Raw genomic sequence first — 23,798 nt, 5'->3', positions numbered from 1 at the left:
AGGGTGCTTTAAACATAACAGAAACAAATGACTAGAAAAAAAGTGCTCCTTCAAATTTGTACTCAGCTGCATCTTCTGGTTTTTACCCATTCACACCTGGACAAAGCTACCAAGGAAAACACAGGTTGTCAACTTCACTGTTTTCAAATAAACATCAGGTGCTCTTCCAGAAGGTATTTTGTCAGCCACAGGTCTTGTGCATGAGATATTTTAATGAAAATACAATGATATAAAACATGTCTTATTAGATGGCCTAAGAGTTCACTTCAACCACAGGCTCCAAGCTTAAATAAACTCTTTCCAAAAGCTAAAGAAAATATTTTACCTTTGTTTCCTCTGACTTCTGCTTGGCAGTCTTCATAAGCTGCTTGATGCCCGACAGGACCTCTACAAGTCCTGGCTTCTTCTTTGGGGTTTTTAATGGCTGCTTGATGGCTGATCCAACGTTGACTGACTCCAGCTTCTCATCTGGTGTTTTCCTTTTACTTTCCAATTTCACCTGAGAGGCTTGTTTCTCTGCACTTAATGATACGCTGTCCACATCAAGATCTTCTTCCAGCATAGCTATTCCTTCTGGAATTCTGGAGTACATTATTTCAAATATAGACTTTGGAGATTCCTCCTCTCTCATCAAATCTGAGATGTCATGACAATCCAGTATCTCTCCTGAAGAATCTGGAGTATTTAATGGTGACACCATCATCTCTCCTGAAATAAACAGTAGGTTTATCTAATTTGGCAAACAAACTAAGCAGGAAATCCAAACATTCCAATCGCTGTATAACTAAGTAAAAAATGGATTCAATCAGCCAAAGCTTTCTACAAGCTAAATCCAAAACTGTGTTTCAGCAATTGGTTTGGTAATTAGCAAGAAGGCAATTAGCTCCTACAAGGCACAGCATACGTTAAAAAAATTAAGCCTAAAAAACCTTGATGATTTTTTATTTAATCTGATAAAAATCATTAGTATTACTACTCTGAATATTGGATAATTCATTCTTGATTTTTGTTGGTGATTCACTAGATGCTCACTTTTGCTAAATTCTTAGTAAAACAGAATTTAAAGAATTCTGAGTTATTCAGGAACACGACTGATATGCAAAGTCATATGCAAAAGACAGAAAAAAAAAGCTAAGGATCATCTTAACACAAATCTTCCTAATCTGACATTTTTCTTAAGTAGAATCTTTGCAAAATTCTACAGCATAACCACTCCCTGCCGTAAGATTTTGTCATTGAATCTAGATGTATCCCCTGACAATTGATTAAAGGATTGCCATGCTTCAACACAAGGTTTGCCTGAAACAATACTTCAGCATTTAGAAGTTCGATATAAAACTGAATGAATAAAAAAATAACACCTACCAAAAAAAAAATAACTGGAACTACTGGAAAATGTCCTCCAATACATGATAAAAAAAAAATCAATGGTTGCAAGATGCTTTATCTTTACACTAAGTCTGCCTAGCATTAGGCTATGCACTATCAGTGAGTTGCAGACACAGCTACCCCAAAGTATACTTTAATAATTTCTTTCCAATTAACAACCATACCAGATTCTTCAGGAGTACGCAGTTCAGAAGTGTCCATTGTCGTGCACGGTGGTGTAAGATCACTGTCACGAACAGTGCTTGAAGGTGATGTTTCTCCACTTGTATTTTCTGGAGTTTTAAACATCTCAGCCAGCCCTATAAATTATATTCAGAAAAATGAGCACTTGTTTCGGAAAAAAAAAAAAAAAAAAAAGTGCACAGTTGGCAGAACCAGTAACAGGTTTTAAAAATCTCACAACGTACCTGTGAAGCTTTCATCCATATTCAAGTTTTGTTTCGAGATTGGATTTTTCACCACTTTAGGGACCTGTCCAGCTATTCTACCAGTGGTAGAGTGCGCTCTGCCTACAACTACTGTAGCAGGAGATTCTGCATGACCTGTGCTAAAATGACCTTTTATTTTTCTTTCTGGAGGAAAAAAAGGAAAAAAAAAAAAAGGAAAAAAATAAATAAAAATTAGGACACAAAGATCCCTTTTATTTAAAACCTAGCCAGAATCACTCAAGAGATTCCACAAGTTTATTATAGAATCATAGAATCATAGAATATCCTGAGTTGGAAGGGACCCTTAAGGATCATCAAGTCCAACTCTTGACACCGCACAGGTCTACCCAAGTTCAGACCATGTGACTAAGTGCACAGTCCAATCTCTTCTTAAATTCAGTCAGGCTCGGTGCAGTGACCACTTCCCTGGGGAGCCTGTTCCAGTGTGCAACCACTCTCTCTGTGAAGAACCCCTTCCTGATGTCCAGCCTAAACTTCCCCTGCCTCAGCTTAACTCCATTCCCGCGGGTCCTGTCGCTGGTGTTAATGGAGAAAAGGTCTCCTGCCTCTCGACACCCCCTTACGAGGAAGTTGTAGACTGCGATGAGGTCTCCCCTCAGCCTCCTCCTCTCCAGGCTGAACAGGCCCAGTGCCCTCAGCCGTTCCTCGTACGTCTTCCCCTCCAGGCCTTTCACCATCTTCGTAGCCCTCCTCTGGACACTCTCCAACAGTTTCATGTCCTTTTTATACTGTGGTGCCCAGAACTGCACACAGTACTCGAGGTGAGGCCGCACCAGCGCAGAGTAGAGCGGGACAATCACCTCCCTTGACCTACTAGCGATGCCGTGCTTGATGCACCCCAGGACACGGTTGGCCCTCCTGGCTGCCAGGGCACACTGCCGGCTCATATTCAACTTGTTGTCTACCACGACCCCCAGATCCCTCTCTTCTAGGCTGCTCTCCAGCGTCTCATCGCCCAGTCTGTACGTGCAGCCAGGGTTTCCCCGTCCCAGGTGCAGGACGCGGCACTTGCTCTTATTGAACTTCATGCGGTTGGCGATCGCCCAGCTCTCCAACCTATCCAGATTCCTCTGCAAGGCCTTTCCACCCTCATTCGAGTCCACAACTCCTCCAAGTTTGGTGTCATCAGCAAACTTGCTCAAAATGCCTTCTATTCCTACATCCAGATCGTTTATAAAAATATTGAAAAGTACCGGCCCTAAAATGGAGCCTTGAGGGACCCCACTGGTGACCGCCCGCCAGCCTGACGCAGCCCCATTCACCATAACCCTTTGGGCCCTGCCCGTTAGCCAATTGCTCACCCATCGTATGATGTTTTTATTTAGCTGTATGCTGGACATTTTGTCCAGTAGGATCCTATGGGAAACCGTGTCAAAAGCCTTGCTGAAGTCCAAAAAAATCACATCAGCTGGTTTCCCTTGGTCTACCATACGGGTGATCTTATCATAAAAGGAAATCAGGTTAGTTAGGCAGGACCTACCCTTCACAAACCCATGCTGGCTGGGACCAATGACTGCTTTGTCCCCCAGGTGCGCCTCAATACGTTCGAGAACCATCTTCTCCATGATTTTACCAGGCACTGATGTGAGACTGACAGGCCTGTAATTGCTAGGGTCTTCTTTCTGACCCTTCTTGAAAATCGGCACAACATTTGCCAGCTTCCAGTCTACCGGGACCTCTCCAGACTCCCAGGATCGTTGAAAAATAATTGAGAGAGGTTCCGCGATGACGTCCGCCAGCTCCTTCAGCACCCGGGGATGAATCCCATCCGGACCCATGGACTTGTAGGGATCCAGGTGGAGTAGCAGATCCCGCACACGTTCAGGGTCGGTTGGGAGTTTGTCATCCCCACCGTCCCGGTCCTCCAGCTCGGGGCACCCTGGGTCCCGAAGCCCATCATCGGCATTGAAGACAGAGGCAAAGAAGGCGTTAAGCGTCTCTGCTTTGCCTATGTCATCGTCTGTGAGAAGACCTTCCCTGTCAAGGAGCGGCCCTATGTATTCTTTAGTTCTCCTTTTTCCATTCACATATCTAAAAAAACCCTTTTTATTTTCTCTCACAGACACAGCCAGCTTCAACTCTAGGTGTGCTTTAGCCACACGAATTTATTGGTCGTGTTTAGCTAATACAGACTGCTGGGCATACAGAAGTGGTTAAATTGCAGCTACTTTAAAGGGCTGATTCGTTGTGAAATGCAGCTCATATATTCGTTTAAGATTTGAGTGACTACGCTCAATGAGCATCTGAGACAAGTTTTCTTAGCTTTCAGAAACGCTCAGGGATTATCCTGAGAGTCTTTCAGTCTTACTCCTTTCCACCTGCATAGAATCCTTTAGGTTGGGAAAGACCTTCACCATCATCCAACGACCAACCTCACCACCACGTAAAGTGGTTAAACCGGAACAGAACCTCTTTCAAACAGCACTACAGCTTCAACTACAGACAAGGGACAAATACTTACTCCATCCACCCAACACAATTAGTTATTTAGATACATTCTTAAGATGTTTTGAATTAATACATTTCAGTAAATTCAAGTAGATTTACACGCTGTGAGAAAGACACCAATACCCATTTAACATCTTGCCAAAATCTCAAACTTCCAGCTTCTGCAGTTAAATGCCAACAAGCTGTTTCAAGGTTAAGCAAACCCCCAAACCTTAAAAAGAAGTAAAACAAATACCTTTGGTGACTGTGTTGTCTTCTTCATTGGTCTTCGTTTTGGGGCACGTTTTTTAACGGCCTTTGCCTGTGGTCTTGCAACACCCAATTTTACCACTTCTGCCCAAGATTTCGCAACTACGAAGCAAAACAGACACAATAACCTTAACTGGCAGCTGTGTAAACAGGACTTCACAGCTATTTATGATTCCAAAGGATTTGCTGTAGTCAGAAATCACAATTTCAAGCTGAATCTTAACGAGTGTCCAAGCATCCAGTACGAGCGTCCAAGCATCCAGTACAAGTGTCCAAGCATCCAGTACGTTTCTACAACAAAAAGCGTCATACAGTTCCAGAATCTGTGCTAAGTGCTGACCTCACTCTGTCCTCACTCTCTGCTCGAGTTCAAAAAGCATTTGGACAGTGCTCTCAGACATGTGGTCTGATTTTCTGGGCGGTCATTTAAGGACCCAGGAGTTAAACTTGATGATCATTGTGGGTTCCTTCCAATTCAGGATATTCTGCGATTCTGTGAAATATTTTCCTCATTACAAATTTGCCATAAGCCTTTCAGTCTTGCACTTTATTTTACCTGAATTTTTCCTTAACAGAATGTAAGGTTTAACAGCAAAAAAATGTTTTTTTTTTTTGTTTTGTTTTTGTTTTTTTTGTTTGTTTGTTTTTTTTGCTTTTTTTTTTTTTTTTTTTTTGTTTGTTTGTTTTTTGTTTGTTTTAAGTGAAACATATCCAGGATTAACCAGGAAGGCCTGTGATTTTATCTCACCATATAATAGGACTATCACTGAGACACTGCACACAGACACTGCACACAGCATGTTATTCACAACTTTAAAATGATTCTACAAAAAACGAAGATAGCAAAGAATAATAAATTGCCAGATGAATGTTGATATTGATGGGAAATTTTAAATTTGACTTTGAAAGAGTCAAATTGATATAATTTGTTTTCATAAATTAAAGACATCTCATCTTTAAGTGTTTTCATAAAGATTAAATTTTCAAGAACCAGATTCCCTCTCAATTTTTCCAGTGGTATCAAAACTATTTTGACCAACATTTGAATTTGAATGTTCAACAATTAAAATATTTGTGTCTCAATGGTTATCATCCATGATGTCTGCCATACACCCAACACTTACAGGCAGTCCAGTCTACAACTGACAGTGTGTGAACTGGCTAGGGAAAAAGGCATAAAGAAACTAAGCTGAATACAGGTAAAATGCATGTTTTCACCAACAAAAATTATTGAACTGAAATTGTATCAGTTATATACTACTCCAAATTGAGGGACTTGGAGGATCAATACCGCAATTAACCTAACAGAACCTTACTTAATGACTTTAATTCACGTGAAAGATTCACCCCACTGCCATTCCTCCCTCATTCTGTCCTCCTGGTGAGGCCAGGAGTGTCCCGAGAGCACATAGAAGTGTGCCCAAAGGGAATTGCTGATTTTGGAGGCACAAGGTGCCTATGGGGCCAGGTCGGGAGCTGGGCTGGGATGAGCTCCATCAGGCAGCCGGACCAGGCCCGTTTCCAGCGTGGCGGACGAGCAGCCTTTGCCCTGAAACTCAAAAGTCAAACTCTGTCGCTGACTTCCCTTACTAAAATGGGAGCGTGGTTGAGAGGGGCCATCTCTTGCCTGGGGATGCCAGTCTTTCCCTGTAGTTAATGGAAAGAAGGAGGCTTCTCTAGAGGGCGAAGGCGAGCTGAAACCTCAGCTGGAGTGCCCTGGAGGTACTGCTGTGTCTCCACTGCCTACACAGGGATCTTGGGAGGCAGGTCTCCGGGTGATCAAATTAGTCTTTGTGTCTGCCTCATTCCCTAATTGTCAGTAGATATCCCAACTAGTGAACAATGTACAGCATAACAAAGGAGGCACACATATAAAAAGGAGCAGAATTAGCCTGCGCTAATTGGTGGGCCTGACTTTGCTGACAGGAACCAGGCAGTTAAGAGGAGGGCTAGGAAGTAATTCACTAACTAAAATACACCTCAGAACACAGTAGTAAAATGATTTTATCTTGGTAATTTGACAGACTGGAACAGCAACAGATGAAAGTTTTTCATTTGTTTGTTTGTTTTAACCTGGCCCAGCTACCAGGTCAGACTGCTAGAAGTCTCGGCTGTTGATGTAAATGAGTTGAAGGCTTTGACTTGAAACTTGTTCTCGGTGGGTCCGATTAAAGTGAATTTGGCCCTCGTTTTACATGTGATTTCTGACAAAATGATCTGTCTGACCCTCCTACAGGGTGTTATCATTGTCCTTTATTTAAAAATAGATCATTTGGAGCTTTATGTACGTACGCAAAATATTAAGTACAAAATTCACACAACTTCCACAGTTGGCTGGCTTGCAGAATATTTCTCTCAAACAAAACCAAGGATTTAACACTTTGCCTTACTTTGCCTTAGTAAACGTGCTTTTAGCTTGTTAAGAAAAGCCCAATCTTTAAATATAATTTAAAGCTCTAATTAGTTGATTTTAGGCAATTTTTTTTTGACATTTTAATGGCAAGGATACCTGGATTTTTTCTGGTATTCATGAAGATATTTGATAAAAAGGTAGATGCAACTCTCTCTGAAAATAGCAAAAAAACAAGTTCATGGGATCTTTTCTAAGCCATACAGTAGCCATTTAGATTTTCTTATATGCTTTCAAAGCTATCCAGGAGCCTGGTAAAGGCTCTTAATTGCAGAACTTCCCAATTTCTACTCCACTAGCACTTCTTTAACTAGGTCTTTTCCTCCAAAATACGATCCTGTCACTGAAGGAAATAATACTGAGGAAATGAAATATGGAAGTTAAATATTAACTTTTTTTTCCCTTTTTAGAGAAAAAAAAAAAATTATATATATACTTTTCAGATGGCTGCAAGCCTGAGCAGTCCTTTCATCTCCCACTCTCAATGGCAAAAGATGCATTTCTAGAAATGGCACGCAAGTTTTATGGTTAATAAAATAGTTTATTGCGCCATTATTGTTAAGAAGTTTTTCTTGCAATGGAAAAGCATTCAGGTACACACTAAAACAACACCAATCCCACAGAATATTGTGTTTGTTCAAGCATTCAAACTTGATTAAACTTCTCTTTCAAAGTACTGCTGCATCACAGTTCAGTGAGCCCAAATCTCTCCTAATGCTTGGACACTTCTGATAAAGGATTTGTGTCAGGAACGTGTTTTAAAGTGCTGTTCTGAAGTCGGAATAGTTCTAGACAGAGATATTCAACTTCCTGCTAGGGAGAGGTGCTCAAATTAAGCATAAGAAGGTACTTGTATCTACCCTGAGTACCATAAAAAGCTATCAGATGACCCAATATAACTAACAGTTAAAATTCTACTTCTACATCACCTTCTTCCAGTGTATTGCCTCCCCAAATTTGAGCCTTTCAAGTGCACATACAAGCGCAAGTCACAAGCCTCAGAATATTCACTAACTGAGTTTTGGAGATGCAAGTAACCCCAAAGGCTTTTTTTTTTTTTTTTTTTTTTTTTAAAGAAGGGTGCAAGTTCCACCTGTTTCAGTTTTATTTTGTTTGTTTGTTTTCTTTTGTTTTTTCTTCCTCCCCTGAGGACAAACCATAAATTCTATCCTAAAGAAGCAAGAAAGGAAGCTGAAATAAGAATCTATGGAGATGACATCCTCAAAGATCATCAATTACCTGATATCTTTTAATCTTTGAGAATTGGCTCCATCAGATCTCAGCCTTTGGGAAATTATCGAACCTGACAGTGTTTACAACTCAGCATCAAGGTTAACAACTACAATCACACTGTTCTCTCAAAATAGCATTGCACCTTAGTGTCAAGTCAGGAGAGGAATGCCATGGAAAGATACAAATTAAAAGATGGAAAATTCAAACCAATACAGGTTTTCTTGTAATTAAGCAGCTGATCTTGTTATCAAGAAACTTTTTTGAGCTATGAACTCACAGTAGTCAGAAAGGATATTGGATATGAAAGAGAAAGTCAAGAGTAAATGACATATCTCTATATAAACTATACCATTGATTACAGTACAGGTTTGAAATATTAAAATCTAATGTCAGGATTATTATTATTTTTTTTTTTTTTTGGAAGATTGCTTAGAAAATATGAATACCGAGTTAACTAAACGCTCAGCCTTACAGCGAATATTTTAGTTACCCATTTTAATAAAATGTGACCAGGCTCTTAAACAAAAATAGAATAATAAAAAATAATAATAAAATGGACTGCATATTTACTATCTTACTGTATCCATGTAAAATGTTATTTAAAATTTTATTTAAAAGCCTTTCTAGAGAGTATATATTATACCATTACTGAAAATTATATTAGAAAGGCAGCTGTGATATTCTTTCTTATTTTTATTTTACCTGGCCATGGATATTCACCACCACTCTTCACCAACATTATTTAGTACTCATTCTCTACTGTTCTACTGTCTAAATATCTCTCTCCTCCTTAAAATATATTTATAAATGTAAAAATATATAGACACATACAGAGAAAACTATGAATCCAAATAAAGGCATGAGTAACTGTAAACATATTTTTATGAATTCCTGGAAGCTACATTTATTATATAAAACAAACAAACAAACAAACAAAAACACAAACACAGAATTAAAGTCAACTTTATTTTATTTACTATTGTCAAACAAAAACTTTCTAGGGCAAGACATTAAAAGAAGTGAGGCATATATAGAAACTTAATTACATTCTTTCAAAATCCATAGTCAAAACATCCTAGTTCAATGGACACATAGCACATTATGTGGTGTACAGAAGTTTTACTGCAGATAAAGACATTATGGCGACATCTGCCTGGCACTTTAACACCTCCTTATATTAAAAATTACATACACCTTATATTAAAAATTACATACACTTCCAATGCTAAGGATCAGCTGTTTCTCCACCTTATGTTTTCAGTCTATGCCTCTTGAAAAATGCAGAAATATTTCTTTAAGTGAAAGCCAAACAGTATTTGGAAATAAATAAATAAATACATAAGTAAATGAAGTCTTTGCTATGATCACTTACAGTTCATACCTGGGGACAGAAAAGGACACTGTAAAGTCACATCCCAAAGGTAAATAAATCAAGGTAGTGATGGAGTTATAAATACCTCCACATAGGATATTTTACAATTTGTATTGAAAATAAGCATTACAGAATTTCTGAGTTTCTCTTAAATTATTTTTGTGTCACTTTCTTTCAGAAGTTCTGCATAGGTACCCTTGTTTTTCCCTTGAATATTTACCTAGCATAAGACTCAGAATATTTTAGCTTGAGACTCAGACCATTTTAGAAGATATTTTCGTGTAATAAAAGAATTGCAATTTGCATTCTTTAAGGACACCACCACCTTCCAGAAACACATTAAATGAAGCAGAATGAAATCGAAGTAGGGCAGTTTGGGAATTATTTTCAGCTGTGTTGCAGCTCTGAAGGGCTCTTTCAAGTTAGGCATTCAATTTAGGCAAAAATACCTGGCTTCTTGTAGAGTTTATAACCTAAAGGCTATTGATTTGGCAGTATCAAAGTCGGTGAAGATTCCTGGAAGGAGCTGAGTGTCGGTGTACACTCAGGAGATGACCAATGACACAAGACATGGGATGACAACCGCACATTTATATTTGCCATCAAAATTTTTGAGAAAATAGTTAACTTGAGACTCCTAGCTATACTTGAGAGCAAATTGCAAGATATTTATGCGTACTATGTTACAGAAAATAATCCTATGACACATTTTTCCTTGTGGGGCTGTGAGTCTCACGAGATGAAGGTTGACCACCTTCTGTCCCCCTGAACTACTGTAATGGTACAGATCTAGTCGACACGTCACCATTTGCCTAGGGATGGATACCACTTTTTCTTTACTCATGTTTAGCTTGTACTAAATAGTAATATAAAAGTAGAAAATAAATTAGTTCACTGCCACAGAGATATCAAATGTATATCAAGTATTAATTATGCATTTAGTATGTTCAGAAATTGGTAACTCAGCTCTGAAAAATATATATAAGTGTATAACTTTGATAACTTTATATGCATACTTTACATATACATAGAAAGTCACAAACTAGGAGCAAACAAAAAATGAGATATCAGACAGAATCACTGGAGACAAAAATATATATATTAATTAGAATCAGAAAATATGCCTGTGTTCAGCTCTATTTCTCAATAAGGCTATAACGTTTGCATATGTGTGGTTCACTGGAGCTTGTTCTCACTGTAGGTGTGTTGGTAGGACTTTGCTTTCCTCTGAGATTCTACAACTAAAGTAGGTTATTTATTCCCATTCTGTGTTAAACAGATGCATAATTTACTTCAAATCACTGTTACCATTGCTCCCCAAAATGATGTGCATAGGCTGCTGATCTTTAAAACTTGTTAAAATACATGTATATACATATATATATACATGTATATCAGTTTACTAGTTTTGAAGAGACAGACTTCAAAACAAATCAGAGACACCAAATACTTGAGTTTAAAATCCTGTATAAAACCTTTAACGTGACCTGTAGAATTACCAATTCTGCTGCATGAAAGTCACAGATACTGTCTTAAAACAAGAGTGTGGACTCTTTCTGCTGGTGTCAGTTAGGACGAGACTGGTTTTTAGAATAAAAGCAAGGACAAAACTAACAATCATCTTTAGAAGGGAATTTCTTGCACTGCCCCAAAAGGCCATTAGGACCTCTTTTGCTAAGCGAGGCCCCATTTCTGTAGTATCTCAGCAGACAGAGTCAGCTGCTCTTTATGGACTATTATTTACTTATTAATTAGATATTTCAAGTCAATTTACTTAGTCTGAGCATTAGCTGCTCTACAGAAAACAACCACAGAGCAGTTACTTTCCTGTGGATCGCAGCCCCAATTAATAAGCCCGAGTGGCTGCATGGGGAGCAAGCTCAGGCCCTGTGTGGCAGTGGGGTTAAGCAGTCACAGCCCAGCTTCTGGCACGCTTCGTTAGCCCCCGCTCATCAGCAGACACGTGCTGACCACAGCTGAAGTGGTGGGATGTGTGATACCCTAACGCAGTGTGCCAGGTGCTATGAAAAATGATTTGCTCCTAGCGGCGCTATCTAGTTAAGGGTGTTCTCTCAGTTCTTTTGAAGTGGTTTGTGAAAAGGAGCCGAGAATCCCCCCTCCTGCTTCTTTCAAGAACTTTGTTTGGAAAAAAAAAGAATATTGCCCTGTTAGGAAAGCCTTAATTAGGTTTTATCCAATGAGTCAAGAGTAACATTTATGCAGAACAGCTTTTGTGTGGTGAATGTCTTGTTTGCACAACCTGTGACACTCAACAAACCCAAACAAAATGCCCCTTTGCTCATCTCGCTGACGAGCTCTTCACTTTGCACAGCTTGGCACAGAGGCCAAGATGCCCTCTTATATCCTAGTTGCAGCTACTGAATGGAAAACAAGGCAGCTCCTTCAATGCAGTGATGGAAACTTGGCAAGTGTTCTTCCTCTACCCTCACAACTCCGTGCCTCTGCCCAAGGCTTTCATCTCCTCTGGTATGGAGGCCGCCTCACTATCGAACACGTACTAGCTAAATTAGGGAAGATGGAATGATCCCTTATCATTAAGGCTGTGTGTAATGCAATTAAAATGGAGCATTTTCTCACAGCACAAGAGTTCAGCCCTGTTCTCATTCTAAAAAAAAAAATAAAATAAAAAATAAAAATTGGGGTGTGCCTCAGGACTTTGATTTGTTAGAAATTACTGCCTTGAATAATTATGGGATGATATTAAAGACTGAAATGACAGAGAAAGAGCAACTTAGAGGCACTTGCTTCTCTTACATAACTGCAAGAACAAAAAATACAGGTTGGAACACGGAAGACAGCAAGGCTGTGAAGCTGACCTAGAAGGGTACTTATATCATGAGCTTCCAGAGGTCAAAGCGCTGCTGTTATTTCCTCTTTCTACCCACATTGCATAGGGAAAGCTACTAAGCCAAATGACAAATTGATCCCAAGCACATCACCTTCAAGGGGTTACAAATGCCAAGCTGCTTTGTCCTGTTTCTCTTCTGAATCTGTTGGTGGCTATCACCAGGTTTCTTTGGAAAACAACCAAACCAACCAAAAGGGATACTTCTAAGCAGCAGCCAGTAGGGGCCGACACAGGATTAGGTTCGTGAAGATGGCTTTGTGAAGTCTCCCTGTTGCAGTTAAGGAGACTGAGTCACAAACAGAGCAGGAGAAAATGAGTGCAAGGAAACTGGAGTTGCTCAACATGCAAGGACTTCATATGGATCCAGTAAAATCGGTAAAATTCTGTAAAACTCCAAGGTCACTAGTCTAGACCTACTGCTTGAGTTGTTGCTGAGACAAGAAGCATGAAGCTACATGTCCTGGAATTTGGGATGATCATAAATCCTGCACCACAGAGCCAATTAAACATCTTGGGTGAAGATACTCCTCTCATTTCAGAGGCTGCAACCTAAGCTGGTGGAAGCAACCCCTCACTCCTCTTGTGGTAACACTTTGAAAACACGGATTTCACAAATCAGAACTTGCCCAAAGGGCCATTCATCTTCTCCAAAAGAAGCCCTAAGAAAAACATCAGAAAATAAACTCTATCTGTCCTTCCATAGAAATCTATTACTCCTCCTAGACTATATGAAAATGTAGGTTCTTAACTGGGGTTTTAAAAATGCATAGATACCTGAGCTGAATTTTTTTTTTTTTTTTTTTTGCATTTCATAGAGGAACAGAAAGCTACCACCCTTTGAGATGTGTGCACGCCAACATTATCCACAGGCCGCAGACACTGACCTCTAGAAAATATTCTCCAAACCACATTCAGTACTCCACATCAGCTGCAGCTCTGAAAAGGGCAACATCGCAACCTCATACGCTCACTGCTCCTCTTCCCAGTGCTCACCTCCCTTTACAAGCACTGCACAGCGTGGCCATGTTTACAAGAGAATTGCCTGAATTTCAGAGGCACCCACATTACACTTCCAAAAATTATGGCATTTGGCTAAAAAAAATTAAATTTGGTTGTAAGAGGACAGTAGTAATTACATCTTTAATTATTCCTAAGAACACAAAACACTTAAGTCCTAAATTGTTTACAAATTTAATGGCTTACAAACCCGTACTTCTCAGTAAAATTATTTTTTTTTAAATAGCATTTTCATTCATAGTAGTTCTACTAATAAATCTATAGTTTTTAAAAGAATATTTACAGAACTTTAATGAAAAAATAAGACTTAAGCACATAAAATTTAAGCAGAAAATAGCTTACAATTACACTGGCAGTAAAGTAACATGGCTTCCTGGCTACTGTACTCATTACCATAAAAAAGGGGATAAATACGAGCATAAAAGATTTATTTTTCTACCTGCCATTCTGCACAAGCATCGCATGGTATAGGAACCACTATATGTATCTACTAAAACAGGCGGCATCATATCTGTAAACATATTAAGAAAAGTACTTAGATAATATCATCAGCGATAGCTTTACAAAATCTGAACTTAAAATCTGAGTGTAAGTCAAGTCACATTAAAAATTCCAATGTCATTTACAGAATCATTCTAAAAACTGGCTCTTTAACTGTTAAGACTATTTTCTTGTTCTTGCACTTGCTCTTGTGCTTGATCTTGTTGTCCTGTTCGTCCCTCCAGCAGTCTGAGTTGTCTTCACATTGCCTTCAAGTTTTTCTTCAGTTTTGTTTCTTTTCCCTTTTTTGGGTGATCCGTTTTCATCATTCTCTATTCGTAGACAGAAATATTAAATGGAAATTTATATCATAAATCAAGCATTTTATAGAAAGTCAATCTTCAGTTCCATTGTTTTTGAAGGGAGATGTCCCTAATGACTACGTTCCAAAGCTTACATCTATGAGTTCAACAAACCAGTTACAAAACCCACACTTCTGCACATCCAATATCCTTTAAAATAGGTCCCCAAGGACATACAGCTATTTCTGAAAGTAGGTTAACATTAATGAGAGCACCAAAACCAATTAGCTATTATTTTAGCTAAAAATTCTTCTACTGATATGTAAAACTAAAACATATCTAACACTGAAGAAAAAAACAGCAAAAATGAATGTACAGCAACTAATTTATTGTCCAGCTAGAACTGCAAAGTCAGGCTTGTAGTTGTAACAAACACACTGGACGCTTCTGGAAGAATCCACATGGCACAGACCAGTGAAGCTGCTCCAAGAGATGAGCATCGACCCAAGCACCACCACTAAAATCCATGTGGGGAAAAAGGACCTCCCCCCAAAAGAAACTATTCAGACCGGTAGAAAAGCACTGGGAGAGATCAGTCCTTTGGGAGGTGCATGTAGCAGTGTCAAGAAGTGAAAACTAGCAGAAGTGTGAAGTCAATAAACCAAGAGGGGAACCTGCCACAATAGATGTACGTGTTACGTTTGGATAAGCACATGTAACAGATAAAGAGATGAAGAGAAATGAAACGAGAGCATGGCCAAATCACAACAGGATTAATGCACATAACCTGCCAGAAAATTCTTTGTGCATCTGTAAAGATTCATTACTTCCATTTTATTATATTTATTTGACGATAATTTCTTATTACAACGTGGTATCTTTAAAATTTTATCACATCCAGCTGAAAGGTTTAGGGAATATTTCAAGTGTCTGAAGCTAGAGCTCTATTGGCTTGGGGAAAATAAAACTGAAAAACAGGAAAAGTGAGAGACATGTGGAACTTCTGCTGTCATTTGAGCTCAAATACAGCTCCAAGTCCTTCTAGCACCAACTTCATTACAGCACGGATAAGTTGTACAAGCTACCCAAAACCTGGACATACAAAAGCAGGAGCTTAGATGGTATTTAGGAGAAAACAAGCACAGACAATGGGTGCTACAAATGTAATTATCATGCTATGCTCATAACCACCTGTAAGTTAGTTAATTGCTGTTATTTAACCTGCAAGTTACGGATTGAGACAGCAGAAGAGCATGAGAGCATTTGAATAACTCAGCAGAAGAGGAATACAGCTGTCAGATGCCATACAATCAATCCATTCTGCTTTGGAGAAACATCTGGTTTGTACAGGATAACCTAGCCCCTTCTTTACTTACCACTCTTTGCTACATTAAAGACCCACTCTCTATTTACATTAGACTATGGCAGCCAACAGTAATAACAACCTGTACAAAATTCTAGACTTAGCTATATGTAGAAAATAGAAATATTTTTTTTTCCTCACCTGATTTTGATTTTTTAGGTGGTACATCATCTGCTGGCAACAGACATTTTCTTCTGCGAGAAGTGGAAGTTGTCTGTTGGGTAGGGTTAACCTCTTTTCCTTTTCCAGACTGATTACTTTCTTCAGAACCAGTGGGTATCAAACACTGCATTTCCGAAATGTTGCCGTTTTCAGGCAAGTTGCCATTGTCACGAAGAGAAGTAGCTGCCTCTGGTTTGAATTGTACATTTTTCCTCTTATTTCTCAGTTGCCTTTGTTTTTCCTGGGATGAGTTATTTTCCAGAGCTGTACCTTCACCTTCCTTAAGGATTCCGTTTTGACCTCTGTCTTCAGGCAAGACAAGCTTTTCCCTGAGAAAGGTTGAACTAGTTTCTTCAGATTTGGAAGGAACTATTTTCCTTCTGCCTGCCTTCGATGGATTTTCTTTTCCTGATTGGGTTACTTCCAAAAGTATACCCTGTTGCTCTTTGGGAGTTTCATTCTTACCATCTTCTGGCAAACCTTGAAGTGAACTAGAACTAACAGCCACTGAAGTGATACTACTCTTTTTCCCTGAGTACCCTTTTGAAAGGTCAATTTTTTCTTCGGAAGAGGGTTTTTCAGAAATCATTTGTTTAGCTTTCCTATGATTATTATTTCTGCTACTTTCTTTTGATAAGTTACGTTTTCCCCGAGCAGGAGTAGAACTTGTGGCTTCTAATAATATGGCAGCTTCATTCCTTCTGCCTCTTTTTGGTTGATCTTTTAGACTTGAAACAACTGCTCCTAACGGAACATTTTGATCTTTAAGAGCCTCTTCTTTACCATTATCTGCTGGCAAACCACGTTTTCTTCTAAGAGAAATGGAATTAGTTGTGTGTGACACTGGAGGAGTTTCTTTCCTTCTGCCCCTTCCTAATGGCTTTGCTTTTGCACAGGACACCGATTCCAAAAGCACGTTTTGTTCTTCATTAGTACTCTCCTCTTTGTCATCAGTTTCTGACAAGCCACGTTTTCTCCGGAGAGAAGCTGAACTTTTTGCCTCTGCTGCTAGATCAATCTCTTTTCTTTTGTCCCTTGCTGATGCATTTGCTTTTGCCTGTGTTCGATTCTCTTGCAGGATTTCAGTTTGCTTTGGTTCATTTGCTTCCTGCTCATTTCTTGTCTGCTTTTGATGTCTATGAGCAATGCCATCACTGTTTAGAGCAGTTACCAATGTGTCAGCTGTGTTGTTCTGGTCTTTCATTACTTGGTGTGCCTGCTTGACACAACTAGAGGCTGAAGACTCTTTGGGAGAAGATTCCTCTGTTTCTGACTTACATTTAAGCATAAGATCTAGGCTGTTTACATCCTGGGCAAATTCATCAGCCTTCTTCTCTGAAGAGTCTTTTTTCCCTCTCCTGCTTCTAGTTCTGTTTGCTTCTTGTTTGAATTCCAAGTTGAGAACAGTTACTGGCATTTTATCTGTCTCTCCAGAAGGTGATTCTGACTTTAATCTTTGAGATGCCTTTGTAGTATTTTCCTGAGCATTTTCCGCTTCATCTCCCAGAGATACTTTCCTCTCATTTTTGGTGGGTGATTTTGTTTCCGTAATGGTTTCATTTGAAGTCTCCTTGGCTTTCTGAACATTCTGTGTATTTTCAAGTGCCATCCCGCACATGTCTGGTTTTACTTCTGTTGGTTGTTTTCTAGCATTTCTTGAAGACTTACCTCTTTTTTCTGTTACCTTTACTTCAAGTTCAGTTCTGTTTCCAGATGCTTCTGTGGGGGCAGTCTCAGAAGTCTGCTCATCACCTTGTAGTAATTTTGCTGATTGGTGTTTACGAAGTTTCCTTGTCGTCCCATGAAGTTCCTCTGAAGGAGCTTGTTCAACCTGTTCATTCCTAGCTCTTCTTTGTCTTTTGGGTGGAAGCAGTGCTTCTGTGTTTTCTATTTTTTTCATTCCTCTAGACCTCTTCTGATGCAATAGAAGAATTTCTTCTCTGTCTTCTACACTACCTTTGTCAGATGCGTTTTCAGATTTTTTTAAATCTGTTTGCAGTTGGTGATTTTCATCCTGAGTGCTACTAGATACGCCTTCTGTCTTTCTGCTTTGATCATCTTCAGTTACAGATGTGCTACTGATATCATACTCCTGCAAAGCCTGTTTCCTATTTGCAGGATCTTTTTGTAGCACTGAAGAATCTTTTTCAGAAGACTCAAGATCCTCACTAGGATGTTTTAACTCCTTAGGTTCCTTAGTTTTACCTCTTCTTGGTCTTCGAGTATCAACCTGCGTTTCCACAAGTGAAACGGTTTCAACTGTTTTCTCAACAGGATGCTTTGAAACAATTTCTTTTTCCATGCAAAGATTTGTTCTCCTTCCTCTTCCTGTATTTTTAGCTACTGAAGTTGAAGTACTGATCTCTCCCATCTCTTCTTGGATGCTCTTTTTCTCCAGACCTTGCAATTCTTTTGAATTTAAATCCTTTTCACACTGCTTTGTTGAAGGTGGATGTACAGTCTTCCTTGGTCTGCCCCTTGTTAGTCTCTGGGTAGAGTGGTCTTCACTAGTTGACAACTTTTGTTGAGAATCTTTATCTTGTGAAGTATTTCCTTTGTCTTCTAAAACAGTTTTATTCCCCCCTACAAAGTTTGTCATATAGAAAAGAGCACAATCAAAAGTTACACATTACTATGCCCGATCAAAGTATCTCTTGAGTTTTCATTTTCCCAGTAAAGTGGTCTTGCTCAAATGAATTTATTTAATTTTAAAAAGTAACAGGGATTTAAACAGACTCCTAGAATAAAACCCAGTTTAGTACACAGAGTTATTTGTTTTATTTGACAGGTAGCACTCAAGCTTTAAGATATATTTTGAAAGTCTTTGCAAATAAAGGTGATTTTAAGTGGATACCTTAGCAACAGGTGATTTTTTGTTTGTTTGTTTTTTACACTGGTATGTTTGGAGATGCCACCGTTATTACATCAAACTACTACACCATTTTTTAAACACCAATAGAATGCCAACACTGGTTTGTGTTACAGATTACTGCTCAAATTCCCTGAGATATTTGCTCCTTCCATACTATATAATTTGGAATTTTTACAACACGTTGAAACTTCCTAACAACACACACAGTCCTGCATATTCATTATTACTCTAGTTAAAATAAAAGTGTTTGTACTTACCATACTCACGACTGCCATTAGTACAAGCAGTTACAGCATCTTCCTGCTTAGGATCCATAACATTTTCTGACCTGACCTAAGGAAATAAGCAATAATCAATACTTTTGTGTGTGTCTGACAGGACAAGAAATAGTTAACTAATAGAAAATTGGGAGTGAAACAGTTGAAAAAAGTCCTGCCAAATACTTTATGAGAAAATGAAGCCAACTTCGTTTGCTAACTGCATCATATATTTGGTACTACCACAAAATTGAACTTAATACTTGTTATCTGAGCTAGTGTAGCAGTTTTTACAGTGAAAGACAACACAGTAGAGTTTTAAAAAGCATTCAGTAAACGGGCTGAACATTGTCTAGTAAGATTAGAAAAAGAGGGTTATTGAATCTAAATCATTTGAATGTTTTGAAGTGTTTTATTGTAGTTCTACACAGACCAGCAATACTCATTTTAATCTATGGATCTGGGAGTCAACAAAAATCGAGGCTAATAAAATACACCAATGACAAGAGTGATGAAGGTGCGAATTGTAAGGTCAAAATGGTAACCCAGAGCAGCCTCAGCAGCCATTTAGGTAGGGTTCCTCTAAACAAAGTACATCCTAATACAAGCAAACAGAGTAGAATTGGTGTCCATTCAGCAAGCAGTGAATGAAAGCCTTATGGGCATGAAGAGCAATCAACTGACTACGTGGTAACACCAAATTTTGGCAAAAGCTCAGTGCTCTTGGATGTTTAAAGAAAAAAAGCGTTTTGAATTTAATCTACAAGCTATGAAGAAGCTGTACAAAAAAAACAAACATGCATATATCCCACTTATGAAAAGGAAGGCACAGAAAGAACTCCATTGTAGTCTGTAAGTAATTTAAGGGTGCTTTAAACATAACAGAAACAAATGACTAGAAAAAAAGTGCTCCTTCAAATTTGTACTCAGCTGCATCTTCTGGTTTTTACCCATTCACACCTGGACAAAGCTACCAAGGAAAACACAGGTTGTCAACTTCACTGTTTTCAAATAAACATCAGGTGCTCTTCCAGAAGGTATTTTGTCAGCCACAGGTCTTGTGCATGAGATATTTTAATGAAAATACAATGATATAAAACATGTCTTATTAGATGGCCTAAGAGTTCACTTCAACCACAGGCTCCAAGCTTAAATAAACTCTTTCCAAAAGCTAAAGAAAATATTTTACCTTTGTTTCCTCTGACTTCTGCTTGGCAGTCTTCATAAGCTGCTTGATGCCCGACAGGACCTCTACAAGTCCTGGCTTCTTCTTTGGGGTTTTTAATGGCTGCTTGATGGCTGATCCAACGTTGACTGACTCCAGCTTCTCATCTGGTGTTTTCCTTTTACTTTCCAATTTCACCTGAGAGGCTTGTTTCTCTGCACTTAATGATACGCTGTCCACATCAAGATCTTCTTCCAGCATAGCTATTCCTTCTGGAATTCTGGAGTACATTATTTCAAATATAGACTTTGGAGATTCCTCCTCTCTCATCAAATCTGAGATGTCATGACAATCCAGTATCTCTCCTGAAGAATCTGGAGTATTTAATGGTGACACCATCATCTCTCCTGAAATAAACAGTAGGTTTATCTAATTTGGCAAACAAACTAAGCAGGAAATCCAAACATTCCAATCGCTGTATAACTAAGTAAAAAATGGATTCAATCAGCCAAAGCTTTCTACAAGCTAAATCCAAAACTGTGTTTCAGCAATTGGTTTGGTAATTAGCAAGAAGGCAATTAGCTCCTACAAGGCACAGCATACGTTAAAAAAATTAAGCCTAAAAAACCTTGATGATTTTTTATTTAATCTGATAAAAATCATTAGTATTACTACTCTGAATATTGGATAATTCATTCTTGATTTTTGTTGGTGATTCACTAGATGCTCACTTTTGCTAAATTCTTAGTAAAACAGAATTTAAAGAATTCTGAGTTATTCAGGAACACGACTGATATGCAAAGTCATATGCAAAAGACAGAAAAAAAAAGCTAAGGATCATCTTAACACAAATCTTCCTAATCTGACATTTTTCTTAAGTAGAATCTTTGCAAAATTCTACAGCATAACCACTCCCTGCCGTAAGATTTTGTCATTGAATCTAGATGTATCCCCTGACAATTGATTAAAGGATTGCCATGCTTCAACACAAGGTTTGCCTGAAACAATACTTCAGCATTTAGAAGTTCGATATAAAACTGAATGAATAAAAAAATAACACCTACCAAAAAAAATAACTGGAACTACTGGAAAATGTCCTCCAATACATGATAAAAAAAAAATCAATGGTTGCAAGATGCTTTATCTCTACACTAAGTCTGCCTAGCATTAGGCTATGCACTATCAGTGAGTTGCAGACACAGCTACCCCAAAGTATACTTTAATAATTTCTTTCCAATTAACAACCATACCAGATTCTTCAGGAGTACGCAGTTCAGAAGTGTCCATTGTCGTGCACGGTGGTGTAAGATCACTGTCACGAACAGTGCTTGAAGGTGATGTTTCTCCACTTGTATTTTCTGGAGTTTTAAACATCTCAGCCAGCCCTATAAATTATATTCAGAAAAATGAGCACTTGTTTCGGAAAAAAAAAAAAAAAAAAGTGCACAGTTGGCAGAACCAGTAACAGGTTTTAAAAATCTCACAACGTACCTGTGAAGCTTTCATCCATATTCAAGTTTTGTTTCAAGATTGGATTTTTCACTACTTTAAGGACCTGTCCAGCTATTCTACCAGTGGTAGAGTGCGCTCTGCCTACAACTACTGTAGCAGGAGATTCTGCATGACCTGTGCTAAAATGACCTTTTATTTTTCTTTCTGGAGGAAAAAAAGGAAAAAAATAAATAAATAAATAAATAAAAATTAGGACACAAAGATCCCTTTTATTTAAAACCTAGCCAGAATCACTCAAGAGATTCCACAAATTTATTGGTCGTGTTTAGCTAATACAGACTGCTGGGCATACAGAAGTGGTTAAATTGCAGCTACTTTAAAGGGCTGATTCGTTGTGAAATGCAGCTCATATATTCGTTTAAGATTTGAGTGACTACGCTCAATGAGCATCTGAGACAAGTTTTCTTAGCTTTCAGAAACGCTCAGGGATTATCCTGAGAGTCTTTCAGTCTTACTCCTTTCCACCTGCATAGAATCCTTTAGGTTGGGAAAGACCTTCACCATCATCCAACGACCAACCTCACCACCACGTAAAGTGGTTAAACCGGAACAGAACCTCTTTCAAACAGCACTACAGCTTCAACTACAGACAAGGGACAAATACTTACTCCATCCACCCAACACAATTAGTTATTTAGATACATTCTTAAGATGTTTTGAATTAATACATTTCAGTAAATTCAAGTAGATTTACACGCTGTGAGAAAGACACCAATACCCATTTAACATCTTGCCAAAATCTCAAACTTCCAGCTTCTGCAGTTAAATGCCAACAAGCTGTTTCAAGGTTAAGCAAACCCCCAAACCTTAAAAAGAAGTAAAACAAATACCTTTGGTGACTGTGTTGTCTTCTTCATTGGTCTTCGTTTTGGGGCACGTTTTTTAACGGCCTTTGCCTGTGGTCTTGCAACACCCAATTTTACCACTTCTGCCCAAGATTTCGCAACTACGAAGCAAAACAGACACAATAACCTTAACTGGCAGCTGTGTAAACAGGACTTCACAGCTATTTATGATTCCAAAGGATTTGCTGTAGTCAGAAATCACAATTTCAAGCTGAATCTTAACGAGTGTCCAAGCATCCAGTACGAGCGTCCAAGCATCCAGTACAAGTGTCCAAGCATCCAGTACGTTTCTACAACAAAAAGCGTCATACAGTTCCAGAATCTGTGCTAAGTGCTGACCTCACTCTGTCCTCACTCTCTGCTCGAGTTCAAAAAGCATTTGGACAGTGCTCTCAGACATGTGGTCTGATTTTCTGGGCGGTCATTTAAGGACCCAGGAGTTAAACTTGATGATCATTGTGGGTTCCTTCCAATTCAGGATATTCTGCGATTCTGTGAAATATTTTCCTCATTACAAATTTGCCATAAGCCTTTCAGTCTTGCACTTTATTGTACCTGAATTTTTCCTTAACAGAATGTAAGGTTTAACAGCAAAAAAATGTTTTTTTTTGTTTTTGTTTTTTTTGTTTGTTTGTTTTTTTTGCTTTTTTTTTTTTTTTTTTTTTGTTTGTTTGTTTTTTGTTTGTTTTAAGTGAAACATATCCAGGATTAACCAGGAAGGCCTGTGATTTTATCTCACCATATAATAGGACTATCACTGAGACACTGCACACAGACACTGCACACAGCATGTTATTCACAACTTTAAAATGATTCTACAAAAAACGAAGATAGCAAAGAATAATAAATTGCCAGATGAATGTTGATATTGATGGGAAATTTTAAATTTGAAAGAGTCAAATTGATATAATTTGTTTTCATAAATTAAAGACATCTCATCTTTAAGTGTTTTCATAAAGATTAAATTTTCAAGAACCAGATTCCCTCTCAATTTTTCCAGTGGTATCAAAACTATTTTGACCAACATTTGAATTTGAATGTTCAACAATTAAAATATTTGTGTCTCAATGGTTATCATCCATGATGTCTGCCATACACCCAACACTTACAGGCAGTCCAGTCTACAACTGACAGTGTGTGAACTGGCTAGGGAAAAAGGCATAAAGAAACTAAGCTGAATACAGGTAAAATGCATGTTTTCACCAACAAAAATTATTGAACTGAAATTGTATCAGTTATATACTACTCCAAATTGAGGGACTTGGAGGATCAATACCGCAATTAACCTAACAAACAGAACCTTAATTCTACCATTTTTCAGTTTCTGAGTATTAGGATTTGCGTTCTAAATACCTTGTTATAAATCTAGTTGCTAAAGCGATGGATAAGTGTGAGAACATAAAA

The 23,798-nt window shown here is 38.4% G+C and overlaps 1 protein-coding gene across 1 annotated transcript in view; it reads right to left on the bottom strand.

Moving 5' to 3' along the window:
* LOC139999310 (uncharacterized) overlaps nucleotides 1–23,798 on the bottom strand; it is a 40,953-nt gene that overhangs the window by 5,636 nt on the left and 11,519 nt on the right. Inside the window, 10 exon segments of the mRNA XM_072027093.1 lie at nucleotides 326–675; nucleotides 1,554–1,661; nucleotides 15,723–15,932; nucleotides 16,014–16,304; nucleotides 16,386–18,326; nucleotides 19,167–19,224; nucleotides 20,062–20,444; nucleotides 21,288–21,422; nucleotides 21,529–21,699; nucleotides 22,379–22,495. Coding sequence (XP_071883194.1) covers nucleotides 326–675; nucleotides 1,554–1,661; nucleotides 15,723–15,932; nucleotides 16,014–16,304; nucleotides 16,386–18,326; nucleotides 19,167–19,224; nucleotides 20,062–20,444; nucleotides 21,288–21,422; nucleotides 21,529–21,699; nucleotides 22,379–22,495 — 3,764 coding nt within the window.

Source organism: Anas platyrhynchos, chromosome 23 (assembly GCF_047663525.1).
Source record: "Anas platyrhynchos isolate ZD024472 breed Pekin duck chromosome 23, IASCAAS_PekinDuck_T2T, whole genome shotgun sequence".
NCBI lineage: Eukaryota > Metazoa > Chordata > Aves > Anseriformes > Anatidae > Anas > Anas platyrhynchos.
This window is presented reverse-complemented; position numbering and strand designations above follow the sequence as displayed.